The sequence below is a fragment of the Perca fluviatilis genome, chromosome 8 (assembly GCF_010015445.1).
Source record: "Perca fluviatilis chromosome 8, GENO_Pfluv_1.0, whole genome shotgun sequence".
Classification (NCBI taxonomy): Eukaryota; Metazoa; Chordata; class Actinopteri; order Perciformes; family Percidae; genus Perca; species Perca fluviatilis.
The window spans coordinates 30,357,182-30,384,993 of record NC_053119.1 but is presented as its reverse complement, the minus strand read 5'-3'; the positions used below and the strand labels follow the sequence as shown (position 1 = coordinate 30,384,993).

The following is a 27,812-nucleotide window of genomic DNA, read 5'->3' as shown; positions in this document are numbered from 1 at the left end:
CTTGCATCATAGAAAAGGTTGTACTTTGACCTAAAATCTGAGTCAGTGTTTGTCTACCAATTGTCACAAAAGTCACACAAGTTGTCAATCTCTGATTGGACAAAGGACAGGGTTTCCCTAGATATTTGCAGTACATAGAGCCCTCCCTGACAGTGGAGAGAACAAGGTTAGTAACCACGGAGTCCAAAAACACTGGCTGAAATTTCGAAAATGATAATTACATATACATAGGAGCAGAGCAGCTACAGCACATGGGATTTGGAGTCTAAAAGGGAAACCTCAAGAAGAAATATTACATTTAACAAACATAAAGTAAACTGCAACCAGTACACAGGGTAAAAATGTCAACCAACTCACACAGAGGTGAAGTATCCAAGTCCAAAATGCCTCAAGATGTTTTCTCACTGCTACTGATCCTACTGCTGTGCCTATCTGTGTTTGGGGCATCCCACGCCTGCCTGCAGGACCCTGCTTCAGCATACAGATTCACCGGAGCTGTTTGTCGCCTCACCTACCCTGCAGCTCTTGTATGTGAGTGGGATTGTGATCCTGTTTTGCTATTTAGACTTGCTTCCTTCAACTATTTAATCAATTTAAAGCTATATTGCGCAACTATTTCATATTAACATCTGTTACATTCAAGCCATTGCCAAATGAGTTGACACAATGCTAATTAAGTCTATCAGCTCCACATAATTCTCTTTGTATTTCTCAGTATGGCTCTTCTGGAGAGTCCATGTTTTTTTAATCCTCTGTGTCCTCCTTGATTTGATGGGATAAACGACTATACCTATGTCATAGAATTATACTCAGTAACAGAAATACTGCATTTTTTTCCTGCCACACAGCATAGCTTTTTCCTTAATTGCATGCCATTTTGCAACACGGTAATCCAGTAGAGACCTTATTTATTAATTTATTTAATCCAGTTTACTACAATGATAAGATAAATTATATGTGTTAAAAAAAGTAACAATTTCAGTTTTATTTTATGCCAAAGTTACTGTGTTTATTATTGTGATGTAGTAATGCATATTGTATAATGAGGAAGTACAAAACACTAGCTCTGGTGGTGTACAGCTGGACTGGAATATAACAACATTAGCTGTTCACTAAATATGACGTGTAACCCTGCAGGTTACTTATTTAATTTTGGCTTCTTATATGTATATGGAAGTACCAATGAATACCCAGTTGCTTAGATGTGTGATTTCCCATGTGTCTGCCATGTATCTGTGCATGTCTTTGACCATATGTCTGGGTTTGTGTGCTACTGGCAGTGAATGAGAAAACCACTAAAGTGATTGAGGCAGCGTTTCAACATGCCAGATACCCCAGTATGAAGGGAGAGAAATCCCTGAGATTTATAGGCACAGTCATGTATGGCCTGGACAAGTAAGTGGACACACACAACCATACACAGATTGACACACAAAATGTCATAAATCATGTAATATTTCTCAATTGACCCACCCAGTTTGGAGATTCACAACCTGTCGATTGGTCGGAGCGCATTTCAACTACGTCCAGGTGAAGGCATTGCTTTGGAAATAAGCAATGTGTCCGCAGTCTTCAGAGGGAACATCCAGTATGGATACGGCAGCTGGCTGTGAGTCAAAGTGTGTGTGATCATCAACAAAATATACTCTGCACTTATTTCTGCACTTATTTCTCCTTTGTCAGAGAAAAACAAAATAATCCCAAAAAATAAGATACACTATTTATTACATCAAATAAACTGTAATCTGGATCAACAACAATTAATATACCACATAATCGCCGGAACATCCCTCGTTGCCGGATCTTCTGCCGGATGTTCCTCGCCTTGCAAAACTCCATTGGTTTTCGGGAAACATCAACAAACTTCAAGCTAGCAAGCTATTCGCTGAAAATGGCAAGTTTTAAAGAACATTTTTATCATGCAACAACTCAGGCCTGCTTGGTTCTTTCCGGGAATGATTGTAAAGATTTACAAAAAAATATGTTTACGGCATTTACTCTCTAATTGGGATGTTATGGGACCGATTGGCAGGGTTTTGCAATGGACAAAATACACACGGCAATACACTGGTAAGAGCAATTTACGTTTAACAATGTATCCAGCTAATTCAAATAGCTCACATTACTGTATTGTGTAAACAGTTAGCTTCATTTAATAATTCATGTGGTGTTTTCTTTTGCGGGGTGAAAATGTTCCACCAATACAAGTTCCTCCCAAGACCAATTTGCAGATACACCGTTGCTGTGACCGGAGCTGCCCAAGAAGATTGTGATTGGTTTAAAGAAATGCAAACAACCCAGGCTGTTTTTTTCTCCTATGCAGGAGGGTATATATGGAGGAGCCAGACCTTACTCCGCAGTGCTGTGGAGACAAGTCTGGCAATGCGAGACTACATAAACTGTGGCAGAGTGTTGATAGATAAGACTTGAATGAGACTTGAATGATACTTGTAATGATAGACTTGTAATGATGTGACTTGACTAATGTGACTTGTTAATATTAATTCTATTCACTTTATGCTGCCCCTCCCATTTTTTCTCTTCCGGTTTTTCTCTCTGGAATGATAGGCACTGCTTCCACACTGTGCGGCCAATAGAGCAGGCGCACTAGAGACTGTAGCTGGCAGAACCAGAACCAGCTCCTTTCGGTTTAGTGCTCTGCTAGCTTGAATGGGAATTACATGATTTATATGTGTGGCTCTTCTAGACTTTCCAAATGTAATTGGACCAATTGGATCAAATTCTGTTAAGTTTGGATCTTTATTGTCCCTCATTGTAATGCATCTTTAGTGCATGTTGTCTAACGCCACATAGTGGAATTGATCCAAAATTTGCTATACATCATCTCCAGTGCATCGCTCCAGTGCCCCGTCTTTTGGGGAGGTGCTAAGGTCTGTTCTTCGCTGCTGGAAGCTTTCATTTGTTATTATTTTTTATTGTGAGTCCAGAGGTTTTTTGCTGACCTTGCCTTGAGGTTTCCCTAAAGGGTTTGTTTGACGCCAACCATAACCTTTGAGACCCTGTCAGACTACTGCTACACTGCTGTGTAACTGACATTATTTAGCTGGTTTTCCAGCTTTGATTGTTTTCTATTTGTGCTACTGTTACATTGTGCTTTGGTGTTTATAATCATCCTACATTTGTGACTTAAAAGTGGTGAGAGCTCATTGTGTTCAGACATTTCACATCTTATAGATTACATGTCAGTCAAACAGAAGAGCCACACTGTAACTTATCTCAGTGGATTTCCTTTTGATTAAGCTTGAGTTTCTGTAGGTTGCTCTTTCAGCCATGGTGACATCACTTCCTTTTAAAAGTAAATTGTGTAAATTGATTTGTATTTATTTGCCATTTGTATTCATTTGTCATAGTGTCAGCGTTGCACAATCAACTGACTTTGAAATTGAATCTCAGATTGATCTTGGGATCAACCCCAGACTTTGTAAGTACTTTACGTTGTACATGTACGCAGGGATTGAGCCTTGATAGAAACTGCATTAAGAAAAGTTATCTGTTATTTCTACCTGTCTCCTCTGCCAGACTGTGGAGAAGGGAAGGTAGCAGCAGACACATCAGACTGTTATCTTAATTTTCACAAGCTCCGTCTGCATCTGCAAGGCGACAAAGAGTAAGTTACAAAACTGAAGCCTGATGGGCTGTCAACAGCAGGACAGAAAGAAGCATCTGCATTACATAACCAGTGTCTGACTCTGCTGTATGTTTGCTGTTGTTGGTCAGACCAAACTGGCTAAAGAAGCTCTTCACTGACTTCATCACCTTCACTGTCAAGCTGGTCATAAAGGGACAGGTGAGGACAAGAGAAACAAAACTAACCTTTCATTCATCTCTCTCATCTCTCTTTGAATGGAAATAAGCGTAAATGTTGACTTAATCACAACAAACTGATATTTAGCATGTTCATGTCTGCTTAGTCAAAGTAAAGGTAATACTGTTGAGCCATTTTCACAGGTCCCGACATTAGGTCCCGACAGTCCGGAGTTTCCCTTTCACACATGTAGCACACAACAGAAGAGTCAGATGTCGTATTACTGGGGATAAATGATTTAATCATGCAGCTCTTCTAGACTTTCCAAATGTTATCAGACTGGAAGGATCAAATTCTAAAAGAGAAACGAGTCATTTCGAGGGGGTTGTGCCATTAAAAAAAATGTATCCACTAACTTACAGGCATCTCTTTCATCATGTTAGTCTATGGAAAAAAAATGAAAGGGGCTTATGTCTTCTCTCAAATGCAGATTTGTAAGGAGATCAACAAAGTGGCAAATATACTGGCTGACTTCATACAAGACACAGCAGGTGTGTGCACGTGTTTTGTGTGTGTGTGTGTGTGTGTGTGTGTGTATGTGTGTGTGTGAACAGAATAGAGAGACAGAGCAAGTGACTCCGGTCATATCTTTTAAGCACATTACCTTGGTTATCTGTGTCTGTATATTTGACAATTTGTGTAAATCCATAAAATAAGTAAATTCTTCTGATATGTATAAGTGTTTTTTATCTGGAATGTATCTAAATATTAGTGTTTGTGTGCTTACAGAGCAGTTCCTCAGTGATGGAGACATCAGTGTGGACATTGGTGTAACTGCCGCTCCTGTCATCACTGCTAACTACATTGAATCATACCACAAGGTAAATAATACCTGTATATCCAGTCTAATACACAACAACAATATATTCTTTAAGTTGTGTTCATAAGTCTTAAAGAAAAGGTTAAAAAGAAGTAGGAATGCAGTACAGAATCAAGCATAGGTATCCAAAAAACACTAGAGTCTAAAACACAAAAGGCAAGTTCTAATTACCAACTAGGAGAAACAAATGGAACATCAGACAACTTGGGACAACTGAATTCCAAAGATGAATGTATATATATATATATATATATATATATATATATATATATATATACAGTACAGGCCAAAAGTTTGGACACACCTCATTCAGTGTGTTTCTTTATTTTCATGACTATTTACATTATAGATTCTCACTGAAGGCATCAAAACTATAAATGAACACATATGGAATTATGTACTTAACAAAAAAGTGTGAAATAACTGAAAACATGTCTTATATTTTAGATTCCTCAAAGTAGCCACAGAGTTTTTTGATAACTCTGCAAACCCTTGGTGTTCTCTCAATGAGCTTCATGAGGTAGTCACCTGAAATGGTTTTCACTTCACAGGTGTGCTTTGTCAGGGTTAATTAGTGGAATTTTTTCCCTTATTAATAAAAAAGCAAAGGGTGGCTACTTTGAAGAATCTAAAATATAAGACATGTTTTCAGTTATTTCACACTTCTTTGTTAAGTACATAATTCCATATGTGTTCATTCATAGTTTTGATGCCTTCAGTGAGAATCTACAATGGAAATAGTCATGAAAATAAAAAAGAAACTCATTGAATGAGAAGGTGTGTCCAAACTTTTGGCCTGTACTGTATATATATATATATATATATATATATATATATATATATATATATATATATATATATATATATATATAATTTATAACTGAGATATATTTATAACTGAGATTCCAGTTTAACTTATTATTAATAAGTTCAACTGGACTCCCTGGGGAATGTAAACAGGTATTTTCTGTTACCACCAGCTGAGGTCCTTTTGTTCTACAGAAAACTTTCTACAGATTTTATACTGTGTCAGTATAGTTGTGTTTATCTGGATTTTGTTTTTGTATGTTCTGTTCTGTTCTTGCATAGCCATGATAGATACGACCACTGCCCAGCTGGTTAATGAACTGCCCAGATGTACAACCTTAAATGAAATGACAAGCTAACTATAAACTATTCATGCAACAATGCCTGTAGGACCACACATTGTGAAATTCTGAGGTCAATTGGAGGATGTTAGGACCACTGAACCAAAGTCCACTAAAAATGAACTAAATTTTGCAACTTAAACAAGACTTATTGGGAAATAAGTAATACAAATAATAGTATAGTAATAGTAAGCAGGCATTTCCCAAAACCTCTAGAGGTCAATTATTTCCCTACAGATAGAGAAAAGCCATGGAACTCAGTTTCCAAGAATTCTCTAATTTTCACATCTTTCAGGTCCCTATAAAAGCCCAGACACACCAAGGAGATTGTCGGCCAATGGTCCAAGTTGGGCCGATAGTGAGCATCCGTCGCCATAGTTTTTGCGGTTTGTCATTACCGTCACCACACATCGGCCTTTGTCTGCCCAGACTATACCAAATGCGGGCAATGAGGGTATGTGACGTAACATTAGTCCGATGGGGGTTGTGATGGGAAGTGAGGCTCTAATCTCTAACACTAATATACAACAGAATAAATATCGCAATGTCAGTTTTTTCCAATATCGTGCAGCCCTATAAGAAAGATGCCAACATTTTTAAGATTGGGTAGAATTAATCTATCTCTGTTGATCCAGTTTGTTTGGTTGCTGCTTCTATGGCTGCGGCACGAAATGTTTGCGTTTCATATCTGGCAACCCGTGTGTCAAAATGGACAGTGGCCGAAAACACACAGACCAAAACAAAAACAGATGTTCCAGATTGGAATAGAAATTTTAAAGGAGAAAAGACAAAAGAAGAAAGTATTTCAACTTAGCATTAGAATGTAGATTCTCTGCCCGAGCCCGAACTTGACCCAACCCGACACACGGGCCGTGTCGGGCCAATATTTCCCGCCACTATCCTTGATCAAGCATTTGTGTTTTTTTAATCATTACTTTATTAGCCTAACTCGGTGGGGAGAAAGCTATGCCATAATCATGCGCAGCATCTCCTCCACTCGCACGCATCACACCGGGCCTGCTGTGCTGTATTGTGTAGCTTATAAGTGCAACATGGAGCTTGAAGATGTAAAGAAAAAAATAAAACCAGGAGAATTAACTTTGAGCAAGTTTGGAGGAAAGTCGGAGGTATGGAACCATTTTAAACAAGTCGTGGCCAGTGAGAACATATGTGTTGGCTTTGTCGAGTGCATTCTGCTTGCCTATGACAGCAAAAAACGCGGACGATGAACAGACTAGACACATAAAGCAGGCTTGCCATGGCAGAAAAGATGATAGTCAGCCTTCAGTGTCCTCTTTTGTTACTTCTCCAAGCATACTCCTTCCAAACAGATTTCTGCAGTGCAAACAACTCGGGAATTGTAGTTGAGGACCTCATAATTACAGTTAATGTGTCAGGCCGGGCTGGGCTCGGCACAACGTGCACGGGCTCGGGTAGGGTCGGGCTTGATTTTTTGGACCCGATCTAAGCTTGACTTAGCATGTTTCCTTAATATCTGATGACATATGTTCATTTTATGATTTAATACAGTAATTATATAACATATTTCTCCTTTAACATTTCAGTTCATAATTATTGTTTAAAGCTACTGTACATTGTCTAAGAATTTCTTCAATCTAGCAGTGAAATTGAATATTACTTTCTAGACCTTCCCAATACGAGCGCGTTTTAACTCCTATGGTGGCCAAACCCGAAATTAGCTCTAAGTATCTCCATCATTTACACGCAGCTGTTCTAGCTGTAGCCTAGTCTGTGTTATAACTGCATGACGTGAGTTGTAGGCTGAATTACCTGTCGAGAAGAAAGCAGGCAACTTTGGCATCCCCTTTTAAAATCCTTGCTCCTTATGAGCTCTTTCCATCTTGGAAAAGCCACTCCAGTATTAACTTTGGTGTTGTTGCTTTGCGTCACGTTGTCGTTTTAATTCTCTTTTTCGCTTCCTTGGCGACTCCGTTACATGTCCTCGAGAATAGGCGTGATCCTCCATCTTCAACAGGCTTTCAAATCTGCCGGCAGTCGCGAGTAATCTCCCCCTGGCATTAGTCACGCTGCCACTGAGTGTAAAAGCGCGAAAGGCGGAGCTTGAATTTCCAGGTATGTCCCTCTTTGGTTAATGTATTTTAAAGATGGAGGCGCAACATGGCTGCTGCCATTCGAGCAACTCGCTCATATGTATTCTGAATGGCAGATTCTACGCTTACAAGAATACTTTGATTAGTTGGTGGAAGTAATTACACATAAATGAGCACATATTTGTTAAAGAACAAAGGGGTTTCTGCTAAGAATCAACTAAATTAATTACACAATGTAGATTTAAGGGTTTAAGGACACTGAGGCACTCAGGAGGGTAAAGTTTAAAAAGCCTTTATTATATTTCTTGGCTGAATCATTAAAACAAGGCAAAGCGTTTCGGCCGTTGAGGCCTTCATCAAGGAAACCGTGTCCTTTAACCCTTACATTTGGATCCCTGAGCTGAAGAGCACTGGAAGGACTTTCTACACACCCGAGCAGCACTCAATGCAGACTGCATTGTGACATAATTATTGTTTGTTGTAATTGCTTTTCTTGCATAAATATATTTAATAAAATTTTAGAAAATTGTATTGTAGATTAAAAAACAGTTGTAGCTACTATACAATTTCCATTCATTTATTGGTTTATTAATATTATTTAAAAAAAGGGACAGTGCACAATAAGTGTACTGCACCAGATATATCACAATGCTAATTTCGATCTGTTGTCCCTGGTGGTGTATACAGTACAATATAACAATATTAAAAATATTATTCCACATAACACTTATTAGTACACTTGTAGGACAGAACAATGTGTATACAATACATTCAGTGAGGCATCATTAGACCTTAATGACAACATGATTATTTTTTTGTTCAAACTAACCAAAACTCATGCACTCTCTAATATTTGTGGGATTAGCATTCCACTGTTTGTTGCTGTAACTGAAAAAGCAGTTTGAGCACATTTTGTTGAGCAATGTTTTATATAACAGTATATAACAGACTCCCCTTGTTTATGATCTTGTTTGTTTTATTTCACCACGAGCTGTTATAATAAATTGTTTAAGTGTGGGGGAGCTAAACCATGCAGTATATTTTAAAGTAAACAAACAATGGTCATAAAAAAGCCCAATAATTAGTATTTTTCAATTGCAATAGTGGTATGAGTTTGTTTTCCTTTGTCCAGTGCTTTAAGAGCTTGTTTAAGGACTAAGCCTGACCTAGTATACAGAAAAATGTATCGATTTAACATAACACTTCTACAGCATACTACTGAACAGTGCAGTAGGTAATACATACTGCATTCGTCGGTTGTACTGTATGTAGTAGACAGTTCCGAATACAGCCTTAGTGTAGAGTGCAGGATAAGTATTTCAAAATGAAACAGGAAATAACTGAGAACTAGAAACAATAAAAACACTAGACCTGCATGCACGGGTCCTGACTTTGAATGAAGTGTGTTTTACAATGATAAAATTAGTGTTTTAATTTTGCTTTAATTTGAGTCTGGTGGATTTGGATTGGACAACATATTTTCATGTTAAACAAAAAGGATCTTACTCTTCAACAAAAATATAGACTTCTGAAGGGATATTTTTACATACTGTTGTCAGAAACTTTGAATAGTAATCTGAGGATGTCAGTGGCAAAACAAGCACTTTTAGTGGAAATAAATTGAAGTTGCGCAATTTCCCATTAACATTCTATTGCAGCTTGTTTCGCTGCTGCCAACTGCAGCAGTATTGCTTAATATTGGAGACATTTCAAAGATTGTTCCCATCAGTCACATAGATACAGAAACATGCGCAAATCGGTTCCAGGTTAAAAAAACAAAAAAACTAAGTTATTATGTATGAGTATATGAGTAATTGATGCCAATATACAAAACACTTCCTGTAAAATAGCACCACCTAGTGGATGATTGACGTCAACACAGCCTTAGTAGAGCATGGGGATTAACTGAGTCTGGGTTTTCTGGTTAATTGGAGTAATTAGGCTCGTTCGAGGTGAACTGCGCCTCGCCTGTAAAGTGGACGAGAGCAGGCGGGAAAAAATCCGCTGTCAAGTCGGACAGTTTCCAGCAGCCTTCAGGTAGAACAGGAAGTCACAGAAACACTGTGGTCCGATTTAATAAAATGTTATCAGACCCAGTCGGTGAAAAGCAAATGCGCTGCCTACGTCTCAGAACTGCAGCCGCCTTGATCTCGTGAGGTTATCGTTGCCCACATGTGCATGACGTCAGAGCAAGTCGGGATCAAGTCGGACACAAATCTAACCGGCATGCATTGAGCAGCGATCGCCGGTGATCGATTCTGCGTAGACCTGGCTCATCTCGAACAAGCCTATTGTTGCTAATATACGCGTGACTTCCTGTTTTGACTGCAACCTAGAGAAAGTTGTTCCTCCATAACTTGCACATTTTTCAGATGATCATAATTCTTTTGATAACTTTTGATAGAAATTGTCAACTTTGTCAAACATTGATAATACACAGTAGTTTATGGAGTTGGCTGTAATACATCATATACATTGGAATTTAGCTCTTGGTCATCCCCCTGCCCATCCTAATCATTTTTGTACAGTTCCTTCTGTATCATACATGGATAGCAGTAGCATTCAGAGTTCACATTAGGTGTACATGTAGATAAGAATCACTTTGTTTTAGGTGTAAAGTCTCATATTGTTGTCTCTCTGTTCATCCCTTGCCTTATCTTTCCTTTTTTTTATAAATATCCCAGGGGCTGACCAACTACAATAATGCTTCCGCTGTCATCAATGACTCTGCTTTCCACCCCAGGCAGCTGACGGAAAACATGATGCTTTACTTTTGGGTCTCAGGTCAGTAATTGGCTTAAATTTAGAAGTGCAGGTATATTCAAACCACTTTAGTACTATTCCAGAGAGGCCTACCCAGTTTTCCAGTCTGTTTAATGAAAACGCATCTTGTTGTCACGTAAGGGCCCTGTTCATGTTGCACAGACATTTTAACTGCATTTTGTGTCTGTTAAGAGGCACAAAGGCACTCTAAGGGGCCATCCACACGGAGACGCTTTTTGATGCAAACGCACGTTTCGCATCATTTGGGCCGAGCAATCATGTCTGATAGCAAAATAAAAAGCAGTCCAACAGCACATTATACAATGTAAACAAAGACATGTTTTCTTGCAGCGGCCTTTATAAAATGAGCAGTGGTAAAAGTTATTATAGTCCATGGATGTATTAAGAGAACGTTAGTCTAGCTAGTCATGTTATGATGGGAAGTGGAAGTTAACTATGCTCTTCTTCTCCGTTTTTTTTGGTGAATTTCTGTAGCAGAAACAGTGCTGCCTATAGGCCTGGAATATGAAGTAGCATGTTGAGTCATTTACAAATGGTTTCGTTTGGACGCAACTATTCTTGAAACAAATCCAGGGAAGACGGGTAAAAAAAAGATTGTTTTGGTTTGTGTGGACGTGGCCTAAAACTTGCCCTGACAACTGCCGTTTTAGCTCAGTGGAAGCTTGTACACGTAGCTGCAGCTACACCGTGTTGCCTGCACCGATTCCGGTCGGGGTTTTTCAAATGAAAGTACACGCATATTTACAGGGATCAAGATTAACGTAAAAATTGTCCGGAATTCTCCTTTAATCTTTCCCTAACCTTTTACATATCATAATTGATATGTGCAGATATATATAGAAAGCAAGAATTAAAAAAGGTTTGTCACTGAATGCAATTTTATTTTGTTGTCCTTGTCTAAGGTTGGTATAGTTATTGATATTATTGTAGACAGCAACTTTTAGTTTCCCCTGATAAACTATGACCTTTGTGCGGTAAAATGATGTAGAAACTTGATTTTCTAGATATATCTTGTGTAAGGCAGTTTTCACATTTATTTGTTTTCCAGCTGTTATGACTGGTAAAACATTTATAGTAATTTAAGGACATTTTAAAGCATAACCTCAATAAACCTAAAGTATAAATTCAATAAGTAAATATATATCTAAATTACTTCACACTTCTCTCTTTCTGTCTCATAGCCATCTGGTTCTGCCCAAACTTTCTACCTGTTAAAGGGGAGTTTCTTCTTGCCCCTGTTGCTCATGGGGGTTATGTCCCTGAAAATGTTAGGATGTAGACTAGACCTGTTCTATATTAAAAATGTCCTGAGATATCTTCTGTTATGATTTGACACTATAAATAAAACTGAATTGAATAGTCAAAGAGCAGCAGCTCATGAGCAGCAGGGTAGGCCAGTGTCTCAGTTATAAAGATTCTCTCCTCTCTTTGTGAATAACAGATGTAATTCTACTAAAAATCTTGTTTAGTACAGCTATAACTTGTGTTTAACCCCAGACCAGGTCTTCAACCCCATGCTTACTGCTGCCCACCAAGATGGTCGTTTCCAACTCTACATCTCTGGAGCAGAGCTAACTGTAAGCACATCACTTTCAAACATGTACTGTAAAACATCCAGGTGGGGCACATTTAACATCACATATGGATGTAGTATCTTATTGATAAAATTGGCTTTGATGGTAGCTTACTTACTTCTTTTTGGAACCTGAGTAATATTCTTATTGGTTTTGCATATGCAAAAAATACTACAAACATAAAATATGCTATGTGCCTGTACATCTTAGCTAACCAGGTAATCTGGTCACAGATGTTTCAACTGTTGCAGTTTATTTTCTTGTTTATGTTGATAAATGTGATTTCAGGAACTTTTCAAGACAAATCTCTCTAGTGCCATGCCTGAATTTATTAGAAAGGTAACACTTCTCATCCCTGCACACTCCCAAATGCAAACATATACACCTTTATCAGGTGAGACATATTATTTTGCGTTTGTGTGTTCAGTGTTTACTGGAATCAGGTTCTCCAGAGCTAAGAGTCTGGAGTTCATCTGTTCCCTCCCTAAACACCTCCACCTTGGGTACAACTGTTTGGGGGAAGGCCTCTGGGCAGCTCCACTGTGGGAGTCAAGGCACACCAACACTCTCCTTTCAAACGGTATTTTGCTACTTATTTTGTGACAGGACATTTTCAGACATTTAATAGAAAGTTAAAGAAAACAGAATTTTTATGAGTTGAATGTTGATCTGTTTTGATGCATCCCACACTACTAAAATACATGTATCCTGCACACCACTGTACTGCTCTATGGTGTAGTGTGGTACAGTAATTCCCAATTTGAAAAATAGAAATAATTATTGCATCCATACATTCATCCATACATCCATCCATCCATACATACATACATGATTTTTTAAAGGGATATCTATCCCATTATATCCATATATTTGTGTTCTATTCAAGGTAAAGGTCAAGGTAAACTTTATTATCTCAAAATACAGAAATTCGGGTGGTCAAGGTGCACATACGCAAAGATACACAAACCAAATGGTAATTCGCTGTTGCAGTTTTTTTTACCTGCACAATGGCACATGCATCCCACTTCAACTGGTCATCAGTCTCTATCCCTAAGTATGTATGTGTTAACTCTTTTAATGGGTTCATTGTTAACCTTCATGAGTGGGATTTCTTATCTGCTTATCTAAAATCTGTGACCATTTCCTTTGTTTTATTCACACTGATACACTAAAAGTAATGGATAAACAGTTTAAATCATCAGTCGAGTCTGGATCAGGCTAGCTGCACTGAATACATCTCCATGGTAACTTAAGTGCCACTGCTTTCATGAAACCGATTTAAGGCTAAATTTAGCCTTTTTTTGGGGATGACAACAGGTTGTTGAAAGTATTGGCCCGTTCCTAATGTTTATGTCTCACTGGATGGCTGACTGCCGGCGACTTGCTGGCACTCTGTACTGTACGCTGCCAGGCCAGGCTTTTGCGGGAGATAGGACAATGATATTTAATGATGATATAAACCCCTTGGTCCAGTTCCACTGCTGGGAGGTAAATAGTTTCAGTGCAGGAGAAGGTGAATGTAACACTGTTCTGGATGAGGCTTTTATTATAATTTAAATAGGCATTTTGTTGTTATTTAGTACAAGAACAAAATGGTTTAAAAGCAGACCAATGTACTTAGAATGCCATTAATGTGTTATCAATATGTTTGATGCACATACTATATGTGAATGTGCTGTGTTTGGAAAGCATTTCATACAGTCAAAATGGCATCATCTGCCAGGCAACCTGTGGTATTGCATTTGTAAGGAATGATAAAATTAAATACCACAATACCACTGAGATAGAATATAAGTGTGTTCTAATAAAAGAGTGAAAAAATTGTTATTTCCCTTTAATAACAGTTGATTAATACAGTATAAATTATTTATTATATGAGGTCACAATTATACAAACTTTACAGTCTACAGCTTTGCTTTTAAATTCTGAGGCAAATTGACATGCACATCCATTACATGTTATTTAGCTGATGCTTTTATCCAAAGCGACTGACAATTGCCATATATGTCAGAGGTTGCACGCCTCTGGAGCAACTAGGGGTTAATTGTCTTGCTCAGGGACATATTGGTTGAGGTATCACAGTGGGATTCAAACCTGGGTCTCCCACACCAAAGGCATGTGTCATACCCACTGCTCCATCACCACCACCTCACTGTATTAAAATCTGACGCAATAGCTTTCTGATGCGAATGCAACAAAGCAAGGCATTTAGTGAAGTATTTTTACATCTTGGCATGTTATGTGACCGAGGCTTAGTTAAAAAGTGAAAATATGACCATCTGTGACTACATAATGTGGTTAGATAGTTGTATATGTTGTGACGATTTCAGTGTGTTTGAGTAACGTTTTTATTGTTTTTTTTTTTATATCTAGGGTGTGGCCACGGACGTCACAGTTTCCTATGCTGACAAGAAACTTTTCCTGCATGGTAACCCGTCAGAGTAAGACATTTCTTGTTGATTTTTACAAGACTTACGGGCTTTGAACGACTTTTATAACTTATATATATATATATATATATATATATATATATATATATATATATATATATATATATATATATTTGGGTTTCATGAAAGCACCCACACATTTTTGCAGTAATCAGTCAGAAAGCTATTGGTTCTACAATAACATAGATAGATGGAGAACTTGCTTCTGTACATAGGCAGACGGTCACAGTAAATGTGTCAGTATGTTCAAAACAAACCATTTCATACAGCATGTCATCCAATCGTATCTGAGGGAAAGTTGTTCCAAATGGCCTCAGTTGAAGGTGCGCTAAGCCTGTGGTCATGGAGAGGGCAAAATGTGATATGTGTTATAATGTAGATAATGGCGCACATTTCCCCAAAGGCATTAATGGTGTTGCACTTGATTGTACACACGACTAAGGTTCTGGTAGAGAGCTGGGAAGAGATGTTTAAACACTGTTTACTTTCTCACCTGCACACATCTGGCCCATCTCTGTGTTAAGTGTGCCCGATTGTTGGATTGCCGGTTTTGGAAAGTTACAGAAATTATCATTTGCACACCTTCCAATTATATTCACCACTATATCAAGTCCAATACTTATTTGTTTTACTGGATGACTGTCGCGTTCAACACAAAATGTTCTACTCACATCGCTCTTATCATTTCAGACATATTTCCGTTTTGCTTTCATTAGCTCCACCCAAGCAGAAGTCTGCCATTTTGTATTTTGTGCAAGGTTTTTGCTAGAGGATTTATCAGATTTGTTTCATTTTTGTTTGGTATAATCATACTAATGTGACCCTAAATTGTGAAGGAATAGTCGATAGCTCGGACATGATGTCATAGGTCATGTGAGAACATATACATGGAACTTTTTTAAAACTCCTCCTAGAGGCCTTAAAGTTGTGATACAATGCAAAACCGATTTTACCTTGTCATAGTTGAAAAACGACAGTTTGGTGGGTAACTAGGACATACATAGAACCTCAAAATCACATTTACACCTCTTTCCTCTGCAAATCTCACAATTTGAAACTGCCTCTGAAAATGGGCAAATCTCAACAAGCCGCCTAGTTGACGTCAACTCAGCGGCTCCTCCTCATTTGTCTCTATTCAATTCAATTCAATTCAATTCAATTCAATTTTATTTATAGTATCAAATCATAACATAAGTTATCTCGAGACACTTTACAGATAGAGTAGGTCTAGACCACACTCTATAATTTACAAAGCCCCAACAATTCCAACAATTCCAGTAATTCCCTCAAGAGCAAGCAGTGCGACAGTGGCGAGGAAAAACTCCCTCTTGGGAAGAAACCTCGGACAGACCCAGGCTCTTGGTAGGCGGTGTCTGACGAGCCGGTTGGGGGTGTGATGAACAGTGGCGATAGTAGTCACATTAATAATGGAACAGTGACTGGATGTAGCGGGAAGCTGCAGGGTTCAGCAGGACGCAGCATGACATTGCAGGGCATCGCTGAGCTCAGCAGGGAGTGCAGCAGGACCAGGGCGACAGCTGCAACCAGGGTCTGGTGCCAACGTTCTCCAAGGAAATACGCTGGGGGAAAAAAAAAGCATAAGGACTCCGGGGAGTAAACTCCCCAGAAGCTAGGATTAGTAACAAGCATTTCTGGGACGGGCTGCACACAAATAGTAATAGTAATAGTAACAGTAATAGTAACAGTAATAGAAAGGGAGAGGAGAGAGCAGCTCAGTGTGTCAAAGGAAGGAAGTCCCCCGGCAGTCTAGGACTATAACAGCGTAACTATAACAGGTAACTAAGAGAGACAGGTCATAAGTCTAGTCTCTCTCTTTGTCACGCCCCAACATTTACATAGGCTACACAACTGATCTGAGGTCAGCTTAGTCTTCTGAATAGGTCGCGCAGATCTCAGAAATTGTATACATTGTTCATCTGCTATTTTACCATTAAATTCACTTTTGTTTATGCGAGAAATCAACTATGTAGAGATCAAATATGGGCCGTTTTACGAAAACTGATGTCTAATTGCAAATTTTCAGCGGTTCAGTTCAGCGGCCGGTGCTGTCAGTGTTACTGCCTCGCTGCCTGGCCTGCCTTCCTTCACAGACCCCGGCCTGCTGTGAGGTAGATGGAGCTCCGTCACGGCTGGCAGCCCACGGAACTCCATACCTGTGCAAAGTCACCGTTTTTTGGGTTATTGGACTACCAAACGCCGCTGCCCTGACAGAGCTCCGGGGCCTGCAGCTCCCCTCTTCCTGCTAAATGGCCGGTGTGTGTGAGTGAGAGTGCGGTCAGCGAGCTTGTTACGCCAGCAATCTCTTACCACAGGTTCCAGTTAATCTTATAATGTGTGTAATTATAATGTGTTGAGTTAAACAAACGATCGGGGAAATAAACGCCTCTTGTCCGCGATTCTCATTCATAGAGCCTGCGGCTGGATGGAGCTCTATCAATGAGAGCTAGCTAGCCTCCTCTTAGAATTCCTCTGAAATTCACAAAAATTCATTAAATTGAAATCGGACAGCATTGTTAGCTTTATAAGACCTTGAGGTAGATGTTATATAAGTGCCGTGACGAAATTCAAACTGTAAATATACTCTAATTACGCCGAAAATGAAGCTAACTAGCTGCGATCTGTACACATAGGATTGAAGGGACAGTCGCAGCTAACAAAACCCCTATGTTCACAAAAAATCATTAATTGAAATCGGATTTGCGGACTAGCCTCTATTGCTAGCTACTTCAGACCTCTTCTTAAAAAGTATACATTTATGTCATAATCTAATCTAATATTTTTTATACAAAAGAGACGGTGTTGACATGTTATGGTGGCGACATTAGCAGTGTCCAAAAATATGAAAGATAAGAGAAAATAGCAAATTTAAGGGAGCTTGAGTGATCTTGAAGCATGCAGTAGAGCTGAAGGTTTGAAAATGGGGTCCTCAGGAATGTAGTTGACCTTTTAGTTGCCTGACTTTATTGCTTTTTAAAAATATCTGAAAGTTGGTGACGAATATGTGGGACACATTTTGAGCAACCACAAAATAATAGTAAATATTGTTAAAAACTCACTGTAGTTTTTAAAACATATTACAATGTACTATTTCATGTAGTAAAGATATTATTCAATTCAATTATTACTTTATGTTTTTTTAATCAAGTTGAAATGATTATCTCCTATCCGAGGACAACTGATTTTGTATGCAATGGGCCAGCAAATAATCATTAAATTAATAAAAATTAAAAATAAAACTATAAAAGAACCTTACATATGTGCAAAGGACCCCCTGCGTATAACCTTGATTCTTTTTATTCATGAAAATGTTATTAATTTCCAACATAATTGGTGCTTTTCTTAGTGGGACATGTTTTCGCCAAAGTTTCAAGAATCAGTTAGCTAGGATTGAAGGGACAATCGCAGCTAACAAAACCCCTAATGTTCAAAAAAATTCATTAAATTGAAATCGGACACCATTGTTAGCTTTATAAGACCTTGAAGTAGATGTTATATAAGTGGCATGATGAAATTAAAACTGTAAATATACTCCAATTACGCCGTAAATGAAGCTAACTAGGCGCGATCTGTACACATAGGATTGAAGTGACATTCGCAGCTAACGAAACCAATTAATTAAATTGAAATCGGACACCATTGTTAGCTTTGTAAGTTTGGGGTAGATGTTATATAAGTGGCATGATGAAATTCAAACTATTAATATAGCTACTCTAGTTATGCCGGCAGCTGGCAGCCAGCCCCGAGTATTCTAGTAGTCCAGTACCCAGGGAAATGGTGACTTTCACTGGGTATGGAGGTTGCCGCTTTCTCATCAGACTGTGTGGAGCTCCTAGCTAAAGTCCGACACATCTTACCAAATTTGCAATTAGCCATAAATTTTCGTAAAAAAAAAAAAAAATTTTCTATTACCCCTTTAACAGATCCTTCTAAAATTTGATGAGCAGGTGGCACCTTGTATGGCAGCCTCTGCCACCAGTATATGTGTTTGTGAATGGTGCCTGCACTGTGTAAAGCGCTTTGAGTAGTTGTAGTGCATTTTTGCTTTTTTTTTGTGACCCAATACTTCGGGCCCTTACATAAACCATTTTTCAACAGGAAGTGCTTAATAAAATTGCAATACATAATTTCCAGTGCCACACAATCCACGCAGGAAATAATGTGTTACTAACGCAGTGTCAGATGGTCAAGGAAAGGCACAGTTTGCATGTTCCTTGCTGCTTGCAGCTTTATTTATTATTACTGTTTTAATGCACAAAGTGAAAGAAATTATGGGATAAAATTTCACTGGAATTGTATTTTAAATAAGATTTAATTTGATAAATGAATTTATAGATTGATCTAAATTAGGCATAAATCAACAGAAATGTTATTATTTATACACAAATATATCTACATACTGTGTAACTTTAAAACTGAACTCCCGGGCATTTAAGATATGTATCATTGATGACTGATTCAACAACATCAGGATGTCAGGAGAATGTCGAAAACACAAATTTTACGTATTTGTGTCAGCCCCGTCATTTGTGTTGCCCAGCACGAATTTGTGTCTGTTTGCATCTTTGCATTGACTTTGTATGGAATTGTGCTGCACAAAATATTTGCTTTGTGTTTGGTGTGAACACACCATAAGTCCATGTCCTGTGCTTGGTGTGTGTGATGGTGATCCTTCTTCCTCTCTAGGATCTTTGTATTGCAAGCTGAGCTGCCCTTACAACATCAACCAGTAAGAGCTATTTTCACTTGATCTCACTGACCAAAATGTTCTTATGTGGAAAATACTATAGTTAAAGCTGCATAGGAAATTATTTGAGAAATTTGACATGATAGTGATGCAGATCAATTATAGCTTAAATACAGCTAGAGTCACAGGACATGGAGGAAAATATTTAAGATGGGAGATGAAAAAGACCTGCTTTTGCTTTCTTTGACTTCGGCCATGACACACGTGTATGATAAACAATATATGTCTGTTGTGCGTAATCCCTAAAGTAAAAATGACACATATTGTAGTACATGATTATTCTTCTGATAACAATTAATAATAAGAAAGGAAACACAAACATTTTACAAGAGAACACAAAAGTAAGTATTTTTCTCCCATTTCAATAATTTTTTTGTCCATGTTGCTTGTTGAAACTATGCTGTTATTTGAATGTTAGTTTGGACTTGTTCAATCACCAGTCTCTCTTTTTCCAGCTGCTAGATGAGGCTCAACTGGAGTTCATAAGAGAAGCTGTGGAGAAGATAGGCATTCCCAAGGTCCTGTCTGGTAAGGGAAAAAGAAATGTACACACATAATAAAATGAAACCTGGCTTAAACCTCAACCTATTGACCCCACCATCAGAACGCATTCTCTTAAGATTTTATTTATTTATTTTGATTAGGACAATGCACATTAATCAACATTTCTGTAAATGCGCCAGTGTTAGCCAGTCGACTAATTTTCAACTGTAGTCCTAGTTGCCTTAGAATGGCTTTCATACAATTACTGTCAACATAACATTTTAAAAATATATGGACATTACTATAAGAACTTATTTAACCAGCAAGTCAATTACTGAGATGAGAGATGATACATAACCAATCATAATCAACAGCATTGCTAACTTGACCTGAAAATACCCTTAACTAAACTATGCTATGGTATCAACTTATAGCAGCGTCAAAATGTAACTTCAGGAGATGAAAGTGGAACGGAATGGCTGCATGTTGTGTTATGTTTTATTTAATTCCAATTGTGGAAATAGGTAGATGCTCGAAAGTAGGTAACTGAATGAGTCGCTGAACAAAATTGGCATACTGCATCAAGCATTAACACTTAAGTTAGCAGCTAGCTATGAAGGGTTAAAGGAGAATATGTAATACTGACAGCTAGCATTTAACCCTTGTGTTGCCCTTCGGTCCCAGTGACCCGAAGGACAACACAAGGATTATGTACTTCCGTTTACTTTGTTGAGAATTGCTCTCTAAACAAGGGTTAATACAGCACCTTAGTTCTTGTTTGTACAGCATTTTGGTCAGCTTAAACTGTGTCTAGAACTGTGTTCTAGAAATAAACTTTTCTTACTTTACAAGAAACAGGGTTTAGAGAGCAATTCTCAACAAAGTAAACGGAAGTACATAATCCTTGTGTTGTCCTTCGGGTCACTGGGACCCAAAGGACAACACAAGGGTTAAAATGGGTACTACAGTCCAAATTCAAAATACTGGAGAGTCGTCTCTCCTCCCCGCCCAACCTGAACCCTTTCTCCCCCGTACCGAAGCTCACGCGGTTTGCTGGGTTGAAAAAAGCTGAACCCAACATCACACAACATCAACGTTAGCTAAATGCTGACTAGTTGTGTAATCTGTGGTCCGTACGGCTCAATACTCGCGTCTGTCTCTATCTTTCAAATGCATCTGCAATATTTAGGCTACCGGAGTTATCTGTAGTCATGCAAATGTTTAGAATGTTTAGAAAGATGCCAAGGTTTTTTAGATCGGGTATAATCTAACTCTGTTGATCCAGTTTGTTTGGTTGCTGCTTTCATAGGTGCAGCACACTGTGTTTGTGTTTTATATCTGGCAACCCGGTGTGTCAAAATAGGCAGTGGGGGGCAACACACAGGCCAAAACAAAAGCAAACGTTCTGGACTGGAATAGAAATTTCAAAGGAGAACATACTGGCTTTAGATAGATAGATCTTTATTGTCATTGTATGCGATACAACGGAATTATGTTGGAGCCATCCTCTCCAAATAGCCGCATAGAGTAAAAAGTTTTAGAACACCGGTCAAAAGTTTTAGAACACCCCAATTATTTTAGTTTTTTATTGAAATTTTAGCAGTTACCCAAAACTGAAAAATAATGTACATTTCAGTATTTTACAAAAAGGCCTTTTTCAGGGAACAAGAAATGGGTTAACAAGGTAAAGCTTTTCTGCAGCAATGGAGGTTGATCATGCTTTGAAAGTTGGTACTACCAATTCCCACAGGTGTTCCAACTTGTCTGGATTACTTACGAACCCCTCTGTTTGTATAAAAGTATTATTGGAACACACTGTGGTACCGTACCCTTGTGAGCATTATTTGAACAGTATTGTACTGCAGATAGTAGTGTGTTGCCATAAAAATTGCGGGAAAAAGGCAATTAACACTGGAAGACAGACAGACCATCATAACACTTAAGAATGTTGGTCTTTCCTACAGAGAAATTGCGAAGAAAGTCAAGGTGTCAGTTAGTACAGTATTCTTCACCATCAAAAGGTACTTCGAAACTGGGGGAAACTCTGACAGGAAGAAAAACAGAATTAGAAGACAAATTTCTGAGAGTCAACAGCTTGCGTGATAGGCGGCTCACAGGACAACAGCTTCAAGCACAGCTTAATAGTGGTCGTAATAAGCAAGTCTCAGTTTCAACTGTAAAGAGAAGACTTTGAGCTGCAGGTTTGAGTTGCATCAAGAATCAGAATAAGTCAGAATAAGAAAAAGAGGCTTGCCTGGGCCAAGAAACATCGTCAATGGACTACTGAAGACTGGAAGAAGGTGCTATGGACTGATGAATCAAAATTTGAAATCTTCACGCAGGATTTTTGTATGCCGTCGAGTAGGCGAAAGGATGGTTCCTCAGTGTGTGACATCAACTGTCAAACATGGAGGAGGAAGCATGATGGTCTGGGGCTGTTTGGCTGGATCCAGGGTCGTTGATTTGTACAGAGTGAAAGGCACCCTGAACCAAAGCGGCTACCACAGCATTTTGCAGCGCCATGCAGTACCCTCTAGCAGGGCTGTAGTCAAGACCACCTTTGTCGAGTCCAAGACAAGTCCAAGACCACGACTAGTCGAGTCCAAGTCTAGACCAAGTCCAGAGAGGTTCGAGTCCAAGACAAGACCGAGTCCAAAAAGGTCTGAGTCAGCACCGAGTCCAGGACAGGAAAAAAAAGTCTAATGCGTCCATGACATTATCAGTCATTTGGGGTTATTATTTGTTGATTTAAAAGCAAAAACAGTGTCACAACACCCAGGATTTTTAAGTAAAGACATTCCCCTTGATATCATATATTCTAATCTAAAGAAAACAGAATGATGATATATGGTGATACCTCATAATAACAGTGTTAGATGTATGTAATCAATGTATTCTGCAAATATCTTTATGTAAAAAGAAAAATAGATTACAATCCAAATATAAAAACATAATGGAATGTATTGAAGTAAGGCTAACAGGCATTCTGTATTGCTTTCAAATATGTATTCTCCTTTGGATGGACTTTTCTAATTATATCTGAGTCAGCACACATAGACTAGGAATCATTTACTCCCCCCTCCTGTTTTGCTCTTTAGTTGTTAATGTAGGCCTATTAATATTTCAGATGTGTTTGAGCAATGTCCAAAACTTTGTGCACACTCAAAATACAGTATATCTGTGTTCTCTGTGATTTGGAGGAGTCGTGATTTGGAGAAAAATAAAGTTATAATAGGCTATTACAAGAATAAAGTCACTGTATTTCAGAAATCTACCTGCACCATAGTCTGCTGTGCATTACGTGATTGCTGTAGATCTCAGACCTTCTGACAGACACAGAGCCCTGTTTGGGTGTCTGAATGAGACAAAGAGTTTAGCTAGAGAAGTGGCCGTGCGCTGCTCGACATCGGTGGTGGAAAACCCGAATCTACTGCAGAAATACACGCAGCACAACGCAACACATCTACCGCAGCATGTCAACAGTAGAGCGCATCCGTTATAACCTGAGGCTGCGCTGCATTTTACAGAGTGGACACTAAGAGACGCACAGGTCTGCTTCAGAGCTCCGTGTGGTTGAGTCTGAACCATAGACTGGAAACGTCACGTCACAGGAACTTTGTGTTGATGGCATCAATGTATTACACTGATTTGGCTATGATTCCTCCGAAAACTTCACCCGGCTTTAACAGCTTTCCTCACGTAGAGACGGTTGCTAGGTGATAGCAACCAACACAACATGGTCGGACCCCGTACGTAGCTGCCCGTTGTATTCGCCTCGGAAAAATAAACTGGACAAAGTTACATTCGGGGCTACACTCAAAACAATCGGGGCTGAAGCCCCGGCAAAATTGGCTGACGCCGCTCCTCCTAAAACCGGGACAGGCTTTTGTCGGGACTCGGGACATTAACTTCAAAATCGGGGACTGGGTACATCAGGGCGGTATCGGGGGCGTCGTACCCTAATTATGTTCCTAGTAAACAAACATAGGTAGCGGCGAAAATGTTATATGGGAACATAGTAAAGAGTAAAGACACCTGGATTCGGTCGAGACCAAAAGCCATATTTGGCAAGACCAGTGACCGAGACAAGTCCGAGTCCGAATACCAGCGAGTCCGAGACAAGTCCGAGACCATAGAAAAACGGACTCGAGTCCGGACTCGAGTCCAAGACCGGACTCGAGTACTACAGCCCTGCCCTCTAGTATGTGCCTAGTTGGTCAGGGAAATTTTTAATACATTTTGGTTTATAAATTGATTCAATGATTTCTTTTTTAACTTAAATTGTTCATTTGTTCTATTCTTTCATTTCAGAGTACAATAAGACATTGAACAGCATGAATTTCAATAAAAACCTGGAAAAATTGGGGTGTTCTATAACCGTTGACCTATATATATATATATATATATATATATATATATATATATATATATATGTATATACAGTACAGGCCAAAAGTTTGGACACACTTTCTCATTCAATGCGTTTCCTTTTATTTTTTTATGACTATTTACATTGTAGATTCTCACTGAAGGCATAAAAACTTTGAATGAACACATATGGAATTATGTACTTAACAAAAAAGTGTGAAATAACTGAAAACATGTCTTATATTTTAGATTCTTCAAAGTAGCCACCCTTTGCTTTTTTTATTAATAAGGGAAAAAAATTCCACTAATTAACCCTGACAAAGCACACCTGTGAAGTGAAAACCATTTCAGGTGACTACCTCATGAAGCTCATTGAGAGAACACCAAGGGTTTGCAGAGTTATATATTAACCACTACTAGCTTTATACAAATAATTGCGTAATGATGTCACAAATATGCAAATGAGCGTATGTCGTCATCTAGCGACTTTTAGCGACTTTTGGAGCTGGTGCCAGCGACTTTCATTGGAAAAGAGTTGGCAACACTGCCATCGTGACGTCATGGGCCAGTCAACACGGAAGATCCGAGCTCCATGATTGATTTATGCACTTTTGAGCACTCTCATTGGAATGAACGGGACTGTATCCAGTTCTCTGTAATGGATGTGTGTATGATTTCTGTAATGTGTTCACAGCATGATTGTCACAGAAGAAAGCATGTTTGCTTAGTATCTGATGACATATCATGGTCATGTTATACATGAATACGGTACATATTTTACATATTTCTCCTTAAAAGTTAGGGTTAGGTTAAAAGAAAGGGTTTGGGTTGACGTGTTGTAGCAGGGTTCAAATTACCGTCTGTGTAGTTGTTCGGTGGCTACATTCAAGCATCTACTTTCCAGCATCTACTGTGGAATAGGGGTAAAGTGGTGTGTTATATAATGTGGTTTTCTGTAATACTTTTGTGGCGTGTGTTCTAGTTCTTGAGATTGAGCTAACCAGGCTGTTGGACAAACAGGGGACTAACCTATTTGACATCATTAACCCAGAGGTGCTTCCACGGGATGTAAGTGTTCTCTTGACTTTTTTTCTTCTTATCATGTGCCTCTATTTGTTGTACTTCTTAGTCACATTGCTTCTGTCTCCCCCTCCCCTATGCTGCAGGGCTTTGTGGTGATTCAGATGGATTTTGGTTTCCCTCATCACCTCCTGGTTGAGTTCCTCACGAAAACACTACAGTAAATGAGCACCCATAAGCAATTTGGGCCAGATTTGGTGTTGCTTGCAAAGAAATTGTACCTCTCAAAATAATTATCAACATGTTAAGCCATATAAAACATCCTTCTGTTGCATACTAGTAGCACGTTTTGATTTTTGAGTTTTATATTTATACTACTGTCAATCGATTAAAAAATGTAATCAAGTTCTGCTGGGTTTGAAAGAGGGCTGAGGGGGACAACATGACAGCGTGCATAGAAAAGCTGTTGTCAGAGGGTCTTGGTATGGATATTAATGATGAGTTTGAAGTCGAAAGAGCACACCGCTCTCGTGGATCCCGTCCGAATGAGGGTCAGCCTCCCAGGCTGATTATGATAAGATTCCTGCGCTCGTCCGCAAGAGACAAAGTGCTTAAAGTTGCGAGAGAGAAATGTGGAGCTGAGTGGAATGGATGCAAGCTTTCCCGCTTTCCCTTTTCCAGGACATGACCAAGGAGCTAGCTGAGAGGAGGAAAACTTTCACTGCAGTAAAACATCTGCTCCATGACAAGAATGTGAAGTTCAGACTTGCTCGAAGGGGAAGAACCGAAAGTTTGAAGATGCGTTGGAAGCTGTCAAATTCATTCAGCAGCTCATGTGACAGACTAATGTCTAACTGACAGCTAATCTACGTGGTGAGTTTGAGAGTGGGGTTGGATAATGCTTGTGTAGCTATCTGGGGACTTAGTGGGCGAACCGGACAACCCACGGTCCTAGGCAGATTTTTTTTTCCCTCAATCCTGGAGTGATTTAATGTGAAATGAGTCTCCAGTTAGTTGTTGGAGACTTTCTTCTTTGTGTTTTCTCCTCTATTGTAGAGGGAATGTTTATGTTGACCAGTTTGGTCATGTATGCTCACTTAGTTCACTAAGTACTTTTATATCTCAAACATAAACAAGCTGACATAGCATTCATTCAAGAATCACAGCTCATGGATGAGGAGGCTAAATTTAAAAGAGACTGGGTTGGGCAGGTTTATTATAGCTCCTTCTCAAGCAAGAAAAACTGAGTTCTTATATTGGTACATAAAAGGTTGAACTTTTCAGTGTTGAAGGAATTGAAGGATACTAACAGCAGAATTATTTGTCTTGAAGCCATCATAAATGGCATGGAACTAACACTAACATCTATGCGCCTAACAAAGGAGATCCTTCTTTTTTTCATGAGGTTAATACTATACTGGGAAATTCACAAGGACAAATCATTTTAGCAGGAGATTTCAATCAAGTCTTAGATGGGACTCTTGATAAAAGTAGATTTTTAGGAACCTCAACACCTAAGGATAGAGGTTCCATTAACATGCTGATTGAGGACAATGGTCTGATTAATGTATGGCAATTGGTTAATCAGAGTAAACGAGAATACACATTCTACTCACACTGCCACAAATCACACTCAGTAAAAGACTTTGTTTCGATCTCTCAGAGCCTGATTAATGCTGTTATTGATAGTAATATTAATGCTATTTCCCTGTCAGATCATGCACCTGTTGAACTTTGTGCAAATATTTACTCAGATAATCTTAGATGGGGCAGATGGAGAATGAATATGTCTCTATTGCAATAGCAATGGTTTGGGAGGCATCTAAAGTCTACATTAGAGGCAAACTTATTGCACAAACCTCCAGAAGGAAAAAAGAGCATATTGATAAAATTCAGAAATTGGAAGCAGAATTGCGTGACCTGGAAAAATATTTGGCCAACCATTATTCTGAAAGCTTATTTAAAAACATTTGCAAATGTAAATTTCAAATCATGACATTTTTAATAAAAAAGCTTAAAAAAAAAAAAAAGTTTAGACTTAAGACAACGTTTTATGAGTCAGGGGAGAAAACTGGTAGACTCTTAGCCAGACAGCTCACATAATTCCAGCAATAAGAGTGGGGGGCTCTCTTGTGACATCTGCTAAGCAAATTAATAATGTCTTTAAGGAATTCTATGACAATCTGTATAGATCATCTAATACTCCAAATAAATCAGCAATGCAGGACTTTTTCACAAATGTGAACCTCCCAACTTTATCTGCTGAGCAGGCAGACTTTCTTGATAAACCAGTGACTCAGGAAGAGGTGAAAATTAGAGCTATGAAAACAGGGAAATCACCCGATGGGTTCCCAGTAGAGTACTATAAAGAATAATAGATATAATTACCCCAATATGTTATGGTTTTGTTGTTGTCTTAGTTTGATAGTCTGTTTTCTGTGTTGTATTTTGCTCAGTTTCCTGTTTTATTTTGACGTCTCTGGTTTTCTGTCTTGTCTTGTC

General features: G+C 38.7%; 1 protein-coding gene across 2 annotated transcripts; it reads left to right on the top strand.

Annotated features, from left to right (window-relative positions):
• The first annotated feature begins 145 nt into the window (after positions 1 to 145).
• LOC120563898 (cholesteryl ester transfer protein, plasma) lies at positions 146 to 27,340 on the top strand. 2 transcript variants are annotated; one of them, XM_039808397.1, is made up of 17 exons: positions 146 to 527; positions 1,281 to 1,395; positions 1,478 to 1,609; positions 3,372 to 3,442; positions 3,541 to 3,628; positions 3,739 to 3,808; positions 4,257 to 4,317; positions 4,556 to 4,647; positions 10,551 to 10,650; positions 12,148 to 12,227; positions 12,513 to 12,563; positions 12,652 to 12,804; positions 14,598 to 14,665; positions 19,379 to 19,421; positions 19,895 to 19,967; positions 25,273 to 25,358; positions 25,457 to 27,340. In XM_039808397.1, exons 2-17 carry the CDS (start codon positions 1,340 to 1,342, stop codon positions 25,532 to 25,534), a joined length of 1,302 nt encoding a protein of 433 aa, XP_039664331.1. In that variant the 5' UTR covers positions 146 to 527; positions 1,281 to 1,339; the 3' UTR covers positions 25,535 to 27,340. The 2 variants fall into 2 exon arrangements, with proteins under 2 accessions (XP_039664331.1, XP_039664330.1); XM_039808396.1 differs by having other exon boundaries at positions 146 to 531.
• Positions 27,341 to 27,812: the final 472 nt, after the last annotated feature.

Bases quoted from the DNA above. Each gene is read 5' to 3' on its own strand.
- LOC120563898 (XM_039808396.1), top strand. From the start codon at position 342: ATGTCAACCAACTCACACAGAGGTGAAGTATCCAAGTCCAAAATGCCT. The intron at 12,805-14,597 runs GTATTTTGCTAC...TTTTATATCTAG, and splicing joins CAACACTCTCCTTTCAAACG to GGTGTGGCCACGGACGTCAC. The intron at 25,359-25,456 runs GTAAGTGTTCTC...CCTATGCTGCAG, and splicing joins CAGAGGTGCTTCCACGGGAT to GGCTTTGTGGTGATTCAGAT.